The sequence below is a fragment of the Pyrus communis genome, chromosome 13 (genome assembly GCF_963583255.1).
Source record: "Pyrus communis chromosome 13, drPyrComm1.1, whole genome shotgun sequence".
Lineage (NCBI taxonomy): Eukaryota > Viridiplantae > Streptophyta > Magnoliopsida > Rosales > Rosaceae > Pyrus > Pyrus communis.
The window spans coordinates 2,774,434-2,795,586 of record NC_084815.1 but is presented as its reverse complement, the minus strand read 5'-3'; the positions used below and the strand labels follow the sequence as shown (position 1 = coordinate 2,795,586).

The following is a 21,153-nucleotide window of genomic DNA, read 5'->3' as shown; positions in this document are numbered from 1 at the left end:
GTAGATATGAGGTCATTGGAAATCCACCTACTACATTTTGTACTGTTGAATTTGATTGCTAACAACAAGGGCTAAAGCATGCTTAACCATGATAAAACTTTTTCATGCTCAGCATATTGCACCCCAACATCATTGATATTTTTCTAATTTATTACAAGATGCTCGATTTTATCACAAAAGGCATCAGAGATATAATGAGTTGAAACTTTCATATATTAATTGTACACAGTTTGTCATATGATCAATGTGAGGTTTTATTCTCCAACACGCACCTTCACGAGTGGCCTTACGAAGGTTACAAGAAAAATCAATTTTCACATCGAGAACTAGTCAAGTCATTATAGCTAACTCAGCTTTTTGAGAGCTTAGCCATCATTTAGGGACTAGAGTTAACACAACTTTTTGAGAGTCTAATCATTTAAGGATGCGTTTGTTGCACTAGACTATCCCAGACTGGACTAACTTCAGGAATTAAGCTGGATTGGCTTAGACTAGACTAAGCTGAACTAATTTAGTATAGCGTTTGGTGCAGTATCAGACTAATAACCAAAATAATAAAAAATAATTATCTTTTTTCTTTTTTCTTTTTTTCCTTTTTCTTTCTCCTTTTTCTAGACAACTACATTCATTCTCTCGAAAACAAAGGAACTCTGTACATATATAATAGTGCACCAAATGGATAAAAAAAAAAAAAAAAAAAAAAAAAGAAATCGTGCCCCAAAATTTCCCTATCTAGAACCTCCATCTCTCTCTCTCGAAAGTTGTAGAAGGAATTTGGTTTGCAGAGCACCCTTGGTTTTGGTTACTTCCTTTTGGATTTGAGGCCACAAAGTTTTCCTATCAAATCTGGGTTTTGCAGAGCTTCGAACGAACTTGGTTTTGCAATTCGAATTTGGTCGAATTTGGGATTTGCAATTCGTGTCTGGGTTTTGGGTTCGAATATGGGTTTTGCAATCTCAACGAATCTGAATTTTGTGCTTCGAGCGGATTTGCAAAAATGTGCAAATGTGTGCAGAAAGAGGACGCTATGGTTGCAGACAAGATGAACAACGCTTAATAAAAATTGACAAAAAAAATTAAAAGCTCATTCCTTATCTTATTATCGGGCTCCATTGGGTCAATATAAAAATTGAATTGGGCTCTATTGGGCCGACCCGGCCTACAATATTGCTGAAACTTGACTTGATTTAAATGGTAGTGGAGGTGTGGGAAATACCATATACGAAACTATTGACATGCTAACTTATTAAGTACCAGAACTCACACATGCCTATCTAATCAAACATTTTTCTTAAAACATTCAGATTACTAGAAAAAAAAATCATATAAATAACAACAAAATTTAGGCTTCAATTTGATTCCACGGTCATATGGCATTATCGCGAAACATTTGCATTTAATTATTTAATTTTTATAAGAGAAAATCTTAACGTATGACTGTGAGCACGAACAATTATAATTTCAACTTTTATTAGAGAAAGCCATTAAAAGGCCATCTTGCGACTCACCTTTTCCCTCCCCTTGTTATTAAACTAATTTTTCTACTCCAATCGTCAGCCCATTGTTGCGGCTCACAGTCGGCGGCCACATTTTTTCTTCCTTCTTTACGCCTTTTTGTTCAACCTTTGCGTGCCCCTTTTCTCATCTCTTTACCCACTATTTTGTGAGCAACCCTTCACGCTTTTGATGAAAAATCATTCCTGAATGAATCTCTACACTCATATTTGCAATTAGATTCGAATGTTTAGGGTTGGTATTGTGGTTGTGGTGGGTCGAAATTGCTTTCTATAGATGGTTTTCATGACGGTTGTACGCTCTTCGGCCGTTCAGCGACTAAGCTGCCTTTTATGCTCAGATCTGACCTGGGTCATGACTGCTGCGGATCCATCTTAATTCAGCGATCGAGCAGACCCATGTCGGACCTATGACCAATATTGTAGCTAGATAGCCTTCCATGGCCATATTTGTTACATATAACCCTTGTTTCGGTTGTGGTTTCTGCAGATTTATCTTGATACGATAATGTTGCAGATGGTCAGTACGAGCGTGTCCTTTTTTGCTAAAGAGACAAGACGAAGGTGGTTTCCTTCGCGGCTTAGTTGTAATTTGTGTGTTTGTGCCGCCTGACGGTAATACAAATTGCCTAAGACAGTAAACACGAAAAATCATCTACCTCCCTAAAAATAATACATCCAAAGGGGTAATACAAATTGCCTAGCTAGCTAGGTTTAGAGAAATGATTAATTTATGAAAATAGCACTAGTATTTTCACAATTTTAATTGAAGCACACAAAAAAGCCAGGAACACATACATTGTATTTGTCATAGCTCCTTTTTAGAAATGCATTTAATTTTGTCTCCTCTTTGAGGATATGCACCATGACTCTTACTTTCCATGCAAATCCGAAGGCTTTAATGGTCTCTCCTCTTTTGATATCGGATTTACAATTTTTAGTTACTTATATACCATATATACTCAAAACGCATAGATTTGATATTATCAAAACATAATGATCTCTACTCTTTTGACATTTTTTGTGGGTACAATTTGTATTCTCTGTTATAAATTTATGAAATTACCATTGTATCCCCATTGCGAAGAATTCATCTCAGCCTCTTTATATAACACAATAAGGCGAAAACTAAGGCCAGTAAAAAAAAATCGACCAATATTCAAGTCATTTACCTTGTGTGCGTCGCTGAACTCTCATCATTTATATAATTAAGTTTTGAACTTAATTATTTCAATTTTCTTTAACCATATCGCTCAAATTTTCAGTTCAATCAATCAACGAATGGATTCCATCTATCCTTTTATCTGCAATGGTCATAATCTTTGCCACTTCTGCGCCTCCACTCCATACCTTCTCGCCATGAATCTTCCTCCACACTGCCATCACCACTATCATAGGCTACTAACTATGATTGCTTCCGGTGACCAGCTCAGTGTAGGGCAAAGGTTTCCCGAACCAACAGGCCCCTCAATGCCGAGGGTCAGGACGCCAATCATTCATCCAGTGGTGGCAGTCCCATCATCACCACCACCGCCATTAAGCCATCTTCCTTTTGCGCATATTGGCCATGCGGTTGCAAGACCTCGACTTATGACTCCAATTGCAAGTGTCCAACCTTCTCTATGTTTTCAAACCCTAATCATGCCCACCCCAACCCACCACCGCTTCGAAACTCCATTTAATGTTGATGCCGTAGCTCCACCTAGGTCTGGCGGAGGGAATGGTGACGATGAGGTTGTTGAGGTGATTAACATTGAGGACTGACATTAAGTTGAAGATGGAAGAGCATAGATCGAGTGAAAGTCGGATGAAGTACTAAATGGGTTTTTTTTTTAATTTATGGTGAACAATGGGTCTTTTTTTATTTTAAAGTTTATGTTATATTGAATTAGAGTTGAAATGTCTAGTGGATCATCTAGTTTTTAATTTGTAATTGCTTATGTTTTGGTTTATGGATGAGATTAAGTGTGGTTTATGATGCCTTTGAGGATTTTCTATTTTATGTTTTAAAATGTTATAATAAAATTGGTGTGCGATATTGGTGGTTGTATTAAAGTAATTACATTGGCGGCAATACAAACGTTATATTTAAATTGTTAATTATACAAACCGTTATGTGGTTAAGGAGTTGTTATTGGCACTTCAAAGATCTCATTCTACATTTCAAACTTTCTATATTTGGAAAGAAAAATACACTTGTGATGAGTGTAAAATGAGATTTTTGGAATGCCAATAACACTTCCTATAGATACAAATTCGGTTATAATCAATTGGCGCGCAACATTATAGTTATATCGAAAGTTCGTTGCAATATACAATGGCGCGCAGTGACCCTTACATATACATTTTATGTATACTTTAAATTTCCAGTAATGTGAACCCATATATTTAAAAGAAATCACAAATAAAGCCAAATAATAAGACTATATTTTGGAGAGAGAGAAATTTTTTTATTTACTTCATAGAGGGGACAAAATTTATCCATGAGGCAGGTGAATCGTGGTTGTTATCTTCTCACTCATCTTTTTATGAATTTTTTAATTACAAATTTGTCCATTTGTAAAATGACTAATAAGGACCTTAGTTATCCCTTTTTGCATTACTCTTTTTTTTTTTAAATAAAAAAAGAAAAGTTTGGACGTGATAACTCTCACGCTATGTTTAGATGATTTGTTTCCCTGAAACCCTAACTCATCCTTCCCATTTCCTTTCATTCAGAGAAAGCATAAGGGATGAACTTAGAAGATGATGTTTCTATGGAAGAAGTAGATGATTGTGTTTCTGTCGAAGAGGTAAAAGATAATTTTATGTGGGCCATCTTGATTTGTCGACATCGTATAATTGAAGCATATCTCTGTGACTTTTTATTTGAATTTGCATTAGGTTAGGGTGCAATTGAAGCATAGCTCTGTGACTTGATTTGTCATCATCTTGATTATGTTTCACGTTTTCCTATGAGAATTACTGGAATTCGTTTTCAGTAGGTTAGGGTAATAATTCTAGTCTTGGTTGTCATAGATCGTCTAACTTGATGTGTTGTCTCTGAAACCTACACACAAATCCCTTCTTAATTAGTACTATTTTCAACTTGATGTAATGCCCATTTATTTATGTATGGTGGAATTCGCTTGCAATTGGTAGATGAATATGGTAATAATTCAGCATCTACACATATGGTGGACTGAACTAGTGAATTTACCATAGATAAGGTAAAATTTGCTTGACTATGCAATTGATTTACTTATGCTCTTGTATGTTTATTCATAATGTGTAATTTTGGTACGTAGTTATTCAAGAGTAGAGAAGAATTAATACAATGGGCTCGACAAGTTGGGAAGATCAATGGTTTTGTTATTGTGACGTTACGATCCGATCAAGGTGGAAAAGATAACAGGAGCCTTAGACTTACATTGGGTTGTGAAAGGAATGGACAATCTGTAAATCGAATTCACAAAAAAGACATAAAGGATGAGGATAGAAGGAATTCTAGAATGAAAAAATGTGGATGTCTGTTTCAATTAAAAAGTAAAAAGCTAGCAACTGATGATGAATGGATATTGACGGTAGTTATTGGAGTGCATAATCACATAGCAGCATGCCATTTGGAGGGTCATTCATTTGCTGGTAGATTATCGTCTAAAGAGACTTCGTTGTTGACTGATCTGTCTAAAAGTTTGGTGCAACCAAAGGAGATTTTGACTACACTAAAATGAAGAGACAAACGAAACGTATCTACACTAAGGAAAATTTATAATGCACGTCAACGCTTGAAGCTTTTGGAGAAAGGTGGGAGGTCCTAAATGCAACAATTGATGAATAAGCTATCTAAGCATAAGTACACTAAGTGGCATAGGAGTTGCCCAAGGACTAATACTATTTTGGACACACCCGACTCGTTTGGAATTGTTAAATGCATTTGCACATATTTTGATTATGGATTGTACGTACAAGACTAATAGGTATCGTTTGGGCCTTGAGTATATTGGTAGGACTCGTGGATGGTATTGTTATGCTTGATGGTATTGTGACAGATAGATAAATGGCTTTGATGAGGGCCATTGAACTTATATTTGGTCAAGGTTCTAAAAAATACTAGGCGCTAGTCGTGCGGTGGGCTGGCGCCTAGCGCCTAGGCAGATTTGTACATTTTAAATAAATTTATAATATAATATATAACTAAGTCCATTTTTACACACGCAAAAATCATACTTGTTGAAAAAAATAAAATACAAAACATACAAAATAAATATTTGTTATAAAATATAAGTATTGTATAAAACTTTAGATTTTTTTTAAGACCATAATTATTATTGGGTCTTATTTTGTTTAAAAAATTAAAATTGGGCCTGCTACAAATCTTGAAACAAAGTCCATAAACTTTTAATTAATAAAAAACCTACTAACCTTAGAGAATATAGCCGCACCCGCCCCCACCTTTCTCTCTATCTCATCTGCAGACTGCTGATTTCTCTCTTCGATCTCACTCTCTACAGCACTATCTTTCTCCCCCCATCCCTCTTCGCAACAAATCGTCTCTTTCTCCTTCCCTTTCTCTCTTTCATTCCCTCATTGTTGGATTTTGTAGGAGATCTGAGGTCTGGGTGCGACTGAAGGTGGAAGGCAATGAGAGAACGGTGACTGCGAGCTCGAAAGAAGGCAACACAGTGACAAGACCGCTTAGCACCACAGCCTAGACACCGCCTAGGTCGCCTGGGAGCGCCCAGGTGGGCGCCTAACATATCCCTGCTTTTCTCTCCCGATTGGCACCTAATCGGAACGTCACCTCACCGACTAGCGCCTAGGTGACCGCCTACGCTGATTTTTAGAACATTGTATTTGGTACAAGTAAGCATTTATTATGTAGATGGCACATCAATAAGAGTGTGCTAGTCAAGTTCAAAAAATTATATAAGTCCAAGGAAGATTGCGATAGATTTTTGGAGAAATGGAATACAATGGTTGCATCTTCTACTGAAGCCGATTTCATAAGGCAGACAAGACAACTATGCAATGAGTTTAGTAAGTATCAAGATATGCTTCAATAAGTGATTGATACTTGGTTGAATCTGTATAAAGAAAGGTTTATTGCAGCATGGATCGATAAATTTATGCACTTTGGGAATACAACCTCAAATAGGTAAGCATTTATCACTTGTTACTTTATTTTCATTTTCATTTTCTAGTGAGATTGCTAAACCCTTGTTACTTTAACATGGCCGAGTCTTCACATGCCAAATTAAAAAGACATCTTGGAAGTAGCCAAGGAACATTTGAGACATCATAGGAAAGTATACATGCTCTACTTGGGTTGCAACACACTGAAATCAAGGCTTATTTTGAGAAAAGTTTGATAGTGGTGCATCATGATTTTAGACATTCAGATTTCATAGAACTTCGTGGCTTTGTCTCAATTAGTGCACCATATATGATCCTAAATGAGTATGAGTTGTCCAAAATGAGTGGTATTGACTCCGAGGTATATGGTTATGTTTTACAAGACACTTATGGATTACCATGTGCTCAGATACATGAGAGATGGTCAACCAGTTCCACTTGAGAGCATTGATCCTCATTGGAGGAAACTTGACATGAAGTGTACACCTATAAGAAATGTAGCAGAGTACAGTTATGATGCAGAGATTGAGTTGTTTCATAGGCGTTGGATAGAATCTGATGCAACTACAAGAATGGTCCTTAAAAAGAAACTTATGGAGTTAGTATTACCACAAACTACTTCACTTGTTGAACCATCTGTGACAACCAAGACTAGAGGTAGGCCAAGTAAGAAGACGGATAAATCTACTCGTCGTGATCCGTCATTGTTTAAGATTGTGGAATCTGAGCAACGAAGTTATTCACTTAGTGATCTTTATCCTGAAATGAGTTTAAAACAAAAGAGGCGACCAAAGGAGAAGGTGCATCGAGCTCGTTCAGTTAAGCCAATTGAGTTAACTAATGCATTTCTAGTAGCATTGAGGCCATACATTATTCTTGTGAAACATGTGGCAACTGATGGACATTGTGGTTTCAGAGCAATTGCATCATTATTGGGTTATAATGAGGATGGAAGGGTACAAGTGCGAAATGATTTATTACAAGAGTTAGAGACTTACTCAAGTTGCTACTCCAAGTTATATGGGTCTGAAAATAGGGTCCATGAGTTGAAGCATGCATTAAGATATTTTGAAACTCATGCAAACATTGATCGGTGGATGACTATGCTAGACATGGGCCATATTATTGCATCATGTTATGGTGTGGTACTTATCCATCTATCGGATGTACAATGTCTTACATTTGCACCTCTTAGAACAACACCTATACCACTAGCAACAAGTAAGGAGATCGCCATCGGATTCACTAATCATCATTTTGTGCAGGTATGGATATAAGGATTTATTGTAGGAAATTTTTGCAGGTGATCTTATAAGGATTGAATGCATTTACTTTAAGTTTAAGTTATACATTTCTTGTAGTCTAGTTTAATTAAGTTGTACTTTTATGTAGGTGTTCTTGAAATCAAGTCATCTAATTCCTCCTATAGCGACAAATTGGGAAAGAAACTGTGAACCATGTGTTTAGAATGGGCTACTCCGTACATTGCTCGTATACAACTGTTCAAATTCATTGTAGGGTCTACTGTTATAACTAGAGAGATCGTGGAGCTTAACAAAAATTGAAGTTGGTAAGCAGCGCCACCATGCTTATGCGTCGGACAATTTCAGATTATGTTCATACTATATATTTTTTTTTCTAGTAAACTCTCGCATTTTGATGTTTTATGTATTTTTCTAACTAAATTGCTCTTGGTTTGTTCCTCAAGGAATATGAATTGGGATTTTTTCTATCTTGTTTTGCTTTAGACTTCGTGCTCTTTCTTCAAATCAATGTCTACAGTTTAGTGTTTTTTTTTTTCTGGAATAATTACTATTATCCCTAGGATTTTGGTTGCCTAAATCAGAACCCACCTCTTTACAACTCCTATCTGCCTTCCCTTAATGAAAATTTAGAAAGCATTTTCCATCGTCATCTAGCATAACCTCACATACATGCGTTCCTTGCAAAAAAAAAAAAAAAAAAAAAACCAAGGGGTTCGGGCTTGAGAGATGGTTTACTTGAGTAATTAGAAGACCTCGGTTTTTTTTTTTTTTTTTTTTTGGTTTTTTTGGCTTTTAGAAGAAAGTAATATTATTTTTTTATATTCTTTTTTTTTTAAGAGAAAATATTATCTCTAATTATATATCTAGGGTCATTTTAGGAATAATAGTGGGTGGGGAAATAACATTTTTATTTTTTTTAACTTTTTATAATGGGTGTAAATATAACGTGGGTGGGGAAATAAGACAATGAGATGGGTTTAGCAGCTCTCTATTTTAATTGCCTTTGCATTTACAGTTTTACCTCTCTATGTTTAAAGATGAGTTTCTATTTACTTATTTCTCTCTCTGTTCTTTTTATGAGTAAATTTTGATTTACACTTTATGAAATATCATGCTTTACTAGATTTACATTTATTGAGATATTCACGAATATGATTTAAGATATGATGTTTGAGCAATTGAGTTCCGATTGAGATATATATTTTGGAAATATTATGTTCATGTTTTATGTGCTTACTTAGTGGTTATTCATATGATCTGCCTATGGACGAATGATATCATTATATGGATTCGGTCGAGTGATGTAAGGCCTACGGGCGAATGATATTGCCTTCGGGTGAATGAAGATTTATTTCTACCTACGGGTAAATGATATCATTATATGGCTTTGGTTAGGCAATGTAGGGCCTATGGGTGAATGATACTGCCTTTGGGCGAATGAAGATTTATTTATGCCTGGTGATACAGCTACTAAGCATATTATATATGATATATGCTTTATGCAAGGTTTTATGGCATGCTAGTGTTTTTGGAAAACCTATTACTTATTATGCTATATGAGTTTTCTAAATTGGGGTTAGTACGTTGAAGAATAACAATTTTAGTATTACTTACATATAAACTTGGTCCACTCATGTTTTGTTTTGTGCCCCCTCAGGACTTAGAATTGAGGCATACAATCCAAACATCAAGGCATTCCCGCATCAATATCTTCGAGTCCTCTTGGTGTAGGACCCTTTCCTTTGTTCTTATATTTGTATAAAATTCCTTCTTAAATGTTCTGGATTAGTTGTATGCTCTGAACACATTCCACAACTGCATATTAGTTATAGTTAAATTTACAAGTAGTATTGATGTTCGTTCTTTCTTCATAGTTCTTGTGCATGTTAGTATGGCTTTGTCACATTCGGGGTGTCGGTCAGCACGTGCCTACCCTGGTGTTTGGAGGATATCAGGGTCGGGCGTGTCACCATTGAATTACAATTTTTTGCAATCCAACATGCCAAGTTGTGTCAAGTGGACTTAACCTTTTTCAATTTTTTTTTCTTTTTATTTTTTCTGATTAAAAAGTCAGATAAATGTGCACCGTCGAATCTAATAAATCCAATGGCCCACATAAAAAAGAAACTGAGTGGGCCTGCAACACATGTCCCACCGACACATTTTGGTTCGTCACTCTCTCCCACTCATGCATAGAGGCCACATGCCTAGCGCAAAAACAAAAAAAAAAGAAAAAAAGAAAAAAAAAATTTTAAATGTGGCTGACGTCAGTTTGAAGTCAAATTCACTCAATCGGTCAAGCGAGTGAGAATGGCCCGATTGCTTAGTCTGGGGGGTTGGGCCCACTGAATAGGCCCATTGATTTAGGGGGGCTGGAGCACTTTTTGTTGGTGTAAGTGGATTGATAACCACCTAATTGCAATGGGGATTGGAAGGCTTGGAGTTGCTCTTAATGACCTTTTACTATAAAAAATATTGGCTCGTATAATCAGCAATGCAAACTGTAATGTATATTGAAGTTTAAGTATAACAGTAAGTTTCACTCCCCTTTAAACTCAATTTTTCTATAACTTAGTATTACGGTCTAGTGATATTCTTTTTCAGTTGTAAGTGAGAGGTTTTATATTCGATTCTCGCCAAAGGCGAATTTGAACTATATTATTGCTAGCCTATTGTGAGACTAAGCCCATCCTCTCCCTCTTAATGAAGATAATATCGTTTGTTAAAAAAATAAAAATAAAAACCCTCAATTTTTCTTACGTTCTACCGTCATATTTTTTTCTTACTTTCTACCATCATATTTAGGATTGGAACTTCTTTGCAATCCTATCTCTACAACTTAAGGTATTTGTTGGACTCATCTTAATCACGTCAATTACTTTCCGGCCATACACCAACAAGAGAAAGGTATACAAATGCGATTTGGGTTAATTAATTACTGATAGGCGTTCACGTCTTGGTACTTTACTTTTGGTGGAGGTCTATTGTAAAAGTTAAATTTCGTAGCACGTCTTATGGGATTTGTGAATTGTCGTAGTTGAAGAATTATCGCGAAATCATGGGTTTTGACCCAAGAAAGCTACAAGTATACATTGTGATAACAAGACAAATATTGAGATTTCTCATAAACCGGAACCACATATAGTTCAAGTAGTTGGTGCAAGTTGGATTGGAAATTCCAATCTAAATCGAAATTTCTGTTCCGAATCCGAACATTTCTGATTCCACAAAATTTGGATGACAATTGGAATTTACCTATTCAGTCCATAATTTCTAAAACGTAGTACTATAGAAAAACCATTCTTATTCTTAATTTATTATGTTTTATTTTAGATATGCTTTATTTTGTATCTGTATATTTAATCATACTATTATATATTAAGGGAATTATTATTAGCACTTCAAAAATCTTATTCTACACTCCTCACAATTGTATTTTTCTTTCTAATAATAGAAAGTTTGGAGTGCCAAATGAGATTTTTGGAGTCCTAATAACAATTCCCTATATTAAACATGAAGAGTATAATCAAAGTTACAATTTTACCTTTTTCTAATATAATTTATGTTATATACATAGGTAACAACATACAAATATCGCAAAAAAATTTAGATAAATATTAAATGTTGGATACAAATTTTTTTTGAAAAGTTGCAAAGTCTTACCAAATATTGGAGATCCGAATTATGCTTCAAAAATTTCGAAATAAAACCGATTACGAAAATTTTGGAAAATTTCGATAATCCAAAATTAAAAAATTGGAACTAATATTTGATTCCGAAACGTTTTTGGATAGGCATTCGAATATGCTTGTTTCTGATTCGATCTAACAAAAAATCACCCCTAGGACGAAGCATGTAGATAGATTGATTGATCGTTACTATATTAAGAGGAAGTTAGATGCAGAGACTATTACTATTCCTTTCATGTGGACTGAATATCAGCTAGTTGAATATACTTAATGGAAAGTGTTATTGGCACTCTAAAAATCTCATTCTACACTCCTCACAAATGTATTTTTCTTTTTAAATATAGAAAGTTTGGAGTGTAGAATGAGAAATTTGGAGTGCCAATAACAATTCCCTACTTAATTACTAAAGTTGTCTTTAGTAGTGTGTTCTCTAATGCGCTTGATAAGTTGGACATATTTAATATCTTTACTCCAATTTGAAGAGGAGTATTGCAAGTTAGGTACTTATAATAACATGTAGATCACATTTGTAGTCTTACCTTAATTAGGTTTCCTGTTGTACTTCTAATTACTTGTATAGCAGGCTTATAAATCCCTCTATATACCTGTATTCTCTAAGAGAATACTACAATTCACAATTCTCATCAACAAAGTTACGAAGTATTAGTGTTTTTTTCCCCCGTGTCTTTATTGTTTTCAAGACATGGGAGGGTGCTGTGCTTTAAGGTGCATGAACTTCTTTATGTTTTATTTTGGCATTTAAAGAGAATTGTATAGATGAGATTAACTTTTCTTAATTAACAATTATCAATGTTTAGAAATTCTAGTAGTCACTACACCACAAATGGCCTCCATACATTTCTTCATTCCCATTTCTCCTATTAAGTTGTTATTCAGGTTATTTCGACCTTACTCTATTAGTTATTCAGTTTTATCTTCTGCATTTTAAATTAACTTTCTTTCACCCGTTTTTTCATTAATCCCATCTCTCTTTACTAATCATGGAAAATACTGCAAGAGCTCACCCCTCAGCCACAATGCCATTGCTCCCAATTTCAAACAACCCTTCAAACCCCATTCTATCACAGTTGATCACGTCACAATGCGTTTCAAAATTAGTACTTGTCCACCGCGCTTTATTACTTGCATTAGGGACATTTACATTCCTATGTGTGTTCATGCACACGTCTATAATTCCAGAACCCCCCCAAAATTCGAATTGACTCACTTTTTGTGTCCAAGCTTAAAGTCTCAAACACATCACTTGGGGTAAATTGGGACGTGATCTTCACAATAGAGAACCCTAATCTTGTTTCGTGGGTTCGATTCAGGAGCATAGAAGGTTCAATTTCATATGAAGATAACCTCCTCTCGAAATTCCCTGTTGGTCCATTTGGATTGGGACTGAAGGAACATAAAAGGTTGCGATTGAAGATTTACACAACCGTGCCGCACGAAGGTCGGCCAGGGGTGAAGGAGAGGATTTTTAAAGAGATCAAAAGGCAACATGAAGATGGTGCAATGAATTTTAACATGCATTTGTTTGCATGGTCAACGTATAGTAATGGTTGGTGGGGAACACAAGATATTATGATGGAGGCTCAGTGTTTGAATTTAAGAGTTGGCTTCTTACCTAAAGTTGGGTTTGGTAGCTGGATTAGCGGAGGGCCAATGATTTGCTCGACTGGTTCGTATGCCAGTTGATTAAATCGGAGATTTTTATTTTATTTTTTAAGTTAGTACTAGGGTGTAGTTTGAGATTGTACAATTTGATGGATGTAAAAGATTCTTGTAAATCATAAACGTATCAAAGGTGAAGGTAAACCTTCTATGATATTTACCCTGTGTATATGCCAAAGATCACATTTATTAACATGAGATGATCAGTGATCTCTCAGATCTAAGGACTAGTTGCATTCACAACTCAGAAGTGTGATAAATAGATAATCTTCCGTTCATACACTTCTATGGTTGGTCAATATTCGGGATTGAAACTTCTTTGCAATCCTGTCCCGACAACTTAAGGTATTCCTTGGAAACATCTTACTCACAATGAATCTTCCTAATCCGCTATTACGTCTCGATTGATGGATGTTCTCAGTTGCCCTTGTCGTCGATGACTTGACATTGGGTTGCCACAAATAACCAATTATGTATTGTCACGTCAATTACTTTTCGAGCATACTCCAACAATGGAAAGGTATACAAATGTGGATTTGGCTTAATTAATTACTGATAGGCGTTTCAGATCTGAATACTTTACTTTTGGTAAAGGTCTAGTGTAGAAACTAAATTTCGTAGCACGTCTCATGGTGTTTGTGAATTGTTGTAATTGAAGAAAGTATTGCAAGATCTTGGGTTTGGACCAAAGAAAGCTATGAGTCTACATTGTGATAACAAGACAATTGTTGAGATTTCTCATAAACTAGTACAACATAATAGTACGAAGTAGGTGTGCAAGTTGGACTGAATATTCCAATTCGAACCGAAATTTTCTGTTGGAATTCGAAAATTTCCGATTCCAAAAAGTTTGGAAAAATTTGGATGGCCATTGAATTGTACCTATTTGGTCCAAAATTTCTCAAACTTAGTACTATAAAAAAACCATGCATATTCTTATTTATCATGTTTTTAGGCTTAGATATGCTTTATTTCGTATTTTATTATATTTAATGATACTATTATATATTAAACATGAAGAGTATAATCGTACATACTATTTTATCTTGTCTAATATGATGACTTTATGTCATACACATACATAACAACATAAAAACATCGCACAAATTTAAAAAAAAAAAAAAAAAAAAGATATTCAATGGTGGATACATAAAATTTTGAAAGTCTTCAAAGTCTTGCAAAATGTAGGAAATTTTATTTATGTTTCTAAAATTCTGAAAAATAAAAACCGGATCCAAAATTTCCAATAAATTTCGATAATCCAAAATTTCAAAACTCAAACTAATATTTTATCCTGAATTTTTTTATGAATTGGCATTAGAGTGCTTGTTTCCGATTTGATCGGAATGAAAATCACTCTTGGTACAAAGCATGTAGATTGATCAATCGTCATTGTATTAAGAAGTTAGATGCTGAGGCTATTACTATTCCTTTCGTGTGGACTAGAGATCAACTAGTTGAATATGCTTAATTACTAAGGCTATTTTTAGTAGTGTTCACAAACTTGTTTTTTAAGTTGGGCATGTGTGATATCTTTGTTCTAATTTGATGGGTGGTTAGGTACTTCTAATAACTTGTAAAGCTTATATGTAATCTCACCGTAATTTGGTGTCCTATTTTATTTCTCTCGTGTATTTACTGTTTTCAATACATGGGAGGGTATTGTGCTTTAAGGTGCATGAATTTATTTTTGTTTTATTTTAGCATTTAGAGAAAATTATATAGTTGAGATTAATTGTTCTTAATTAAGTAATTAACAATTAACAATGTTTAGAAATTCTAGTAGTTAAATTTTTTGGTTATAAAATTTTATAATAGTTATTCGTTACTCTTTTTTAGCAAATGTTAGTTTGCAATTAACTTCAGGTAATAACGACCACACATCACAAATCGTCTCCACACATTTCTTTATTCCCATCTCAATTTAGTCGTTATTCAGGTTATGTCCACCTTACTCTAGTAGGTATTCAGTTTCACCTTCTCCCTTTTAAATTTAATTTTTTTTACTCATTTCTTCACTCACATCTCTCTTTCTTACATAAAAAAAATAAAATAAAATCCTAACAAGAACCAACCATGGAAAATACTGCAAAAGCTCACCACTCAGCCACAATGCCATTGCTCCCAATTTCAAACAACCCTTCAAACCCCATTCTATCCCATTCGATCACGTCACGCTGCGTTGCGAAATTAGTGCTTGTCCACCGCTTTTTATTACTTGCATTAGGTACATTCACATTGCTATGTGTGTTCATGTACACATCCATAATTTCTGAATCTCCCAAAATCCGAATTGACTCGCTTTTTGTGTCCAAGTTTAACGTCTCAAACACATCATTTGGGGTAAATTGGGACGTGGCCTTCACAATAGAGAACCCTAATCTTGTTTCGTGGGTTCAATTCAAGAGCATAGAAGGTTCCATTTCATATGAAGATAATCCCCTCTCGAAATTCCCTGTTGGTCAATTTGAATTGGGACTGCAGGAACATAAAAGGGTGCGGGTGAAGTTTTCTACAACGGTGTCACACGAAGGTCGGTCGGGGCTGTTTGAAGAGATCAAAAGGCAACAAGAAGATGGTGCTATGAATTTTAACATGCATTTGTTTGCATGGGCTACGTATAGTAATGGTTGGTGGGGAACACAAGATGTTACGATGGAGGCTCAATGTTTGAATTTAAGAGTTGGCTTCTTACCTAAAGTTGGGTTTGGTAGCTGGATTAGCGGAGGGCCAATGACTTGCTCGACTGGTTCGTATGCTAGTTGATTAAATCGGAAATTTGTTTTTTTAGTTAGTACTAGGGTATAGGTTGAGATTGTACAATCTGATGGATGTAGAAGATACTTGTAAATCATGAACGTACGTATCAAAGTTGAAGGTAAACCTTCTTTAATCTTTACCATGTGTATATGTTGAAAGAATCCTACAAGTGTTGAGGGAAAAAAAAAAAAATTCATTGAACATTTGTGGCTATACTTTGTACATATATAGTTAATTAGGGACTAATTAAACCGAGTTTCACTACACAGAGAAAATAAACATAAGATCCTTAAACAGTAGAGCTAACCAATTGATCAACTTTTAATTCTTCTTGCATTTTCATACATACATGAACTGGTGATGATTCAAAAACTCATACACAAACATCTAATAAACATACAAATTAACAAGTCATGCCAAACATAATCAAGTGGTCAAACATGCCAAAAGAAGCACCACAACTTCGCAATTAAAAATTCATTAGGAATATGATAAATTTAGCTATGGAAAATCCACTTCCAACCAACATGAAAGATAACACTCACGAGGACTAAACTTTGCAAGTTGTAGAACTATCTGTAAAGGCACCACGAGATAAAGACCACATCACCCTTTTCATGACCTTGTAATTCTCAAAAAGCAGTATTGCTATGAGTCATCTTCTACAAAAATTGAGTTTCCTCCTCATAGTTCTTTATCATGCGCACAAAACCATAGGAAACATAAAAACTACCACAATCATAAGGAGGTTGATCAACTCTTAACATTAGAAGCTTTTATACTTTATAATTTATATATCCTTTCATTTGCATTTTATATTTACAAATACAAGTATATATTTTTTTAATTTTTTTTAAGTATAAGTAGGCCCTTAATTTATACATTATTGTTTAGGCTTGATATCCCAAATTTGGGTCGAGAAGGAGTTAGCCTAGAGACAAGACTGCGAACCTCGGCTTAATAGTGAAATATTTGGCCGCAGTAGCAAGATGTTGGTGACTCAACTGAGTCCGAGAGGAATTGGGATTGTTAGTGATCAGGAATGGATCACGATTCGATCGAGTCCTGGTTAGAGTAGGACTTACGATGGTTTTGATAAGCGTTGGATTGAATTGTGTAAGGGTCAAAACTTGTGGCTGGGTGAGGAATGAATTAATTAATCACGAGAAAGGACTAGGTTCAAATTCCTAGTTAACGGTAGAATTCCGGTGGAAAAACTATTCATGGAGATAAATCCAAATGTTGTTAGATAAACCCTAGTTCGGGTCAAAGAAATTTGTTCATATAAATACAAGAGGGTTTGTAACGTAGACAAGACCTTCAACGCAACACACAAACCAACGCTCGCAAACCCTCTCAACCCTTTTGAGAAAAAAAAAAACCTAACTACTTTACTAACTACAGCCACCGAACGACCATTGCATGGTTAAACAAGGTTTTCGAAGGCAACTAGCAAAGGCGACCATTGCATGGTTAAATGAGGTTTTCAAAGGCAACTAGCAAAGGTGACTATCTGGATAGATGAGACCAGAGTTGTAGAACTAGTTTAGCTTAAGAGTCTTGACTGTCTGGTTAGAGGGCGAGTTTTTCAAGTTTGACGGGTTAACTATCTCAACTCTCCATCGGAAAAGAGTCTTTGGTTCTCTCACCAAAAACTATCACTTCATTAGCCTTCTAGGAGAAGTTGAGCATTTTATAATTGGATATTCTCAAGTCACTTTCAGAGTTTGGCCTTCAGACAGTGGAATCACATTTACAATTAAAACATTCATTTTCTTTGAGTATCTTTGTCCCTATAGTTTGATATAGTTCAGTGGACTTATATTCTTACCAATATAGTCAAGGCCACCGAATTCGGTGCACAAGATCTAGAACTTCACAGTGATTTGCATAACCTTGTTTTCAAATTACAGAATCCAAGGCTGAGAATGTTACTTCCTCAGTCGAAATCGCTAGATTCAGGAATCAGAAGCGCATTACACCACATCCATCGCATTCAACACATTCGCTGGATCGAGTGCAATAACATACCACCAAAGGATGTAGTTAGCTCCTTAGTTGCTCAACCTGCGCACCACATAGGCTGTATAATTTTTAGGACAATAGTTGTACAATAACTTTCATTAAAACAATAAAAACTGCCTAGACCCCTAAACGCTAGACCTTCACGCTGTCCAACTATTGCCTAGTGATTTTTAAAACATTGATTATAGCTTGTACTTCATATGCGCAGATCTTTTGTATGTAAAGTGTTTAAAATGAATTTATATCATCGTTTACAACTGATCATGTCATGTAAAAATATATTGGTAAGATTTTATCTCATATATAATGAAGTAGGTGGATCAACAATATTTCAGCAACCTTCTACTTCGAGATATGTAGCGCAGTTAATCATTTTATTTGTTATCAAATGACTCATGTGTAGAAATTCCTCTAGTTATTTGTTACTCCCTTTTGGTAAATTTTGGTTCGAATTAATTTCAGTTTATAACGACCTCGACTATCTAGTAGTTATTTAGTTTCCTTTTCTCCTTTATATTAACTTTCCTTCCCTGGACCATTTCTTCATCAAATCCCATCTCTCTTTCTCTCAAAAAATCCCTACTAACCGCCTACATTATATTATAAGCATAAACTTCTATTAACCATGGGGATTAGTAAAACAGCGCAGCGCTCAGTCACCATTCAGCTGCTGCCAGTTTCACACAGCCCTTCGAGTTCAAACCCCTACATATCGCAGCCTATTACATCGAGATGGGCATCAAAATTAGTACTTGTTCACCGTGTTTTGTTATTCGCATTAGGGATAGTCACCTTGATATGCGTCATCATGGCCACATCCCTCGTTCCACAACCCCCAAAAATCCGACTCAACTCGCTCTTCGTGTCCAAACTTAACATCTCAAGAGGAATGCTAGGTGCCAACTTTGACGTAACCTTCACAATAGAGAACCCTAATCTGGTTTCATGGGTGCGCTTTAACCGCTTAGATGGTTCAATTTCGTACAAAGATAACGTTGTCCTGACATACTCGTTGGAGCCATTTGTGTTGGGATTGAAGCAGCAAAGAACGATGCGCGTAAAGATATCGACAATGGCGTTAGAAGATGATGATCAACCAGTTGTGGAGGAATGGGTGTTGGACGAGGTCAAAAGGCAACGTGAAGATGGGGCTGTGGAATTAAGCATGGAAATGTTTGCTTGGGCGACGTACAAGACTGGTTGGTGGGGAACACAATTTGTTATAATGAACCCTCAATGTTTGGATTTGAGGGTTGGTTTCTTGCCTAAACTAGGGTTCGGAAGCTGGATTAGTGGAGGGCCTATGATGTGCTCGGTTCCCGTGCTAATTGACTAAATCAGACTTTTCTTAATCAAATAGCCCAAATAGGTTTATTTATTTATTTATTTTTATTTATTTATTTTCTTAAGGTGGCACAAGCTGGGAGGCCAGATTTAGCTTTTTAATTAGAGGTTGTAATGTAATGGTTCAATGTAGAAGGATTTTGCAATTGCAAATTGTCTAAGAGCAAACAGCCGTTTGACTTCCTAAATTATTATCTTAGTTGAAATTGATTTTTTGAACTATTTTTTTGTAAAGAGAGTTGTTATGCTCACCCCACACTCCTATTTCCCCACTCACATTTTGATGAAAAATTTAATGACACATTTAATCTTTTGTAAAATGACTTCTAAAGCCCTAATAAAAATTAATCCTAAATATTTTATAGCCAAAAGAAAAAAAAAAAATTAAAGAACACGAAGAGAACGCACTAGCTTTCTTTGGCAGCTTGTAAGTCTTAAACCCTTCACGAGGGAGTGGATTAAAGTGTAAAATTACCCAATTGGTTTTATTTTTTATGTTGATTACAAACCTTCTTCTTTGTTAATTACCACCAAATCTTCAAACGTACTAGTTGTTCCATTAGAGAATATGGACATCATGGATTAAAGGCATTGTGAGGTTGGGCATTACAGATGTGCAGGACTACCAATTCCCATCTTGAACTGGAGAAGACATGCAGTGGAACCTAAAACTGGCACTGAGTTTCCTATGATTTTGGACGATATTTTGAAAGAGAGAGTAATTCCAATTTAAGTTCAGAGGTTGGTGTTTGTACTCTTGTTCTTCTTCAATGCAAGGCAGCCATGTTTATGTTCAGATCTTCACAGTTGACTATGATTTAATATCGACACTTTTTGAAGAATCATTAGAAACATACTAGTTTTTAATATTTGAAAAATAGTTAAATTAATGGATAATTTAGGAATATGGTGGGTGAGAAACGAGTGTTTTAAGTTTTTAACATTTTATGAGGGGTGATATTATAAGATGGGGTGAGTAAATAAGGTTGTGGGATGGGTCTAGCAGTTCTCTTTGTAAATTATCTCCCATAACTATTTGAAATTAGCCAATTAATCCTTCATTGTTAGATTCGATAAAATTTCATCCATTTTGCTGTCAAATACTAGCATGTGACCAACATGAGATGCACTCTAAGGGTAAAGTCGTGTTAGTATTTAACAGAAAAGTTGCTGAAATTTCATCAAATCTGACCATGAGGAGGGATTAATTGGCTAATTTAAAATAGTTCATGAGATTAATTTACCAAAAATGTAATTCAAAGAATCAGATTCAACACTCAAGAGGTCAAACAACAATTTATCCAATTATTCATTGAGATGAATCCTTAATTTTCTTCTAATTGGAACATGTACCGAAGAAGTAGAAGGCATATGAATAGAGGCCAGTGTACAAGGCACGAGAACAATTCGCTAGTAAAAAAAAATTAAAAAAAATCTGATGTTATCAATTTGCTAGTTAAATTTCATCATCAACAACAAAATATCGTTATACTCAAAAAATAAGAAAATAAAAAATTTTATGAACAACAAAAATCAAAGCAAATTTAAAATAGGGATGTAAGTAATTAATAGCAACCAATCTAAGTCCCTCACAAAGCACAGCTGATTTTGTAGAAATACTATTTAGATTCTGCTTTCAAGCGAATAACGTAATTTATTTTTTTATTTTTTTTATAAAAACTCAATTTCTACTTGGAAAAGTATTGGAAATGACTCTCTTCTAAAAAGTACTTCACGTAATTTTCTAACTCAAAACACTTT

The 21,153-nt window shown here is 35.1% G+C and overlaps 1 protein-coding gene across 1 annotated transcript; it reads left to right on the top strand.

The window, feature by feature from the left end:
* Nucleotides 1-18,673: 18,673 nt before the first annotated feature.
* LOC137713387 (uncharacterized) lies at nucleotides 18,674-19,384 on the top strand. Its single transcript, XM_068452676.1, has one exon. The coding sequence runs from the start codon at nucleotides 18,674-18,676 to the stop codon at nucleotides 19,382-19,384; it is 711 nt and encodes a 236-aa protein (XP_068308777.1).
* The last annotated feature ends 1,769 nt before the right edge of the window (nucleotides 19,385-21,153 follow it).

Excerpts from the sequence above, each read along its gene's own strand:
- LOC137713387 (XM_068452676.1), top strand. The coding sequence starts at position 18,674 with ATGGGGATTAGTAAAACAGCGCAGCGCTCAGTCACCATTCAGCTGCTG.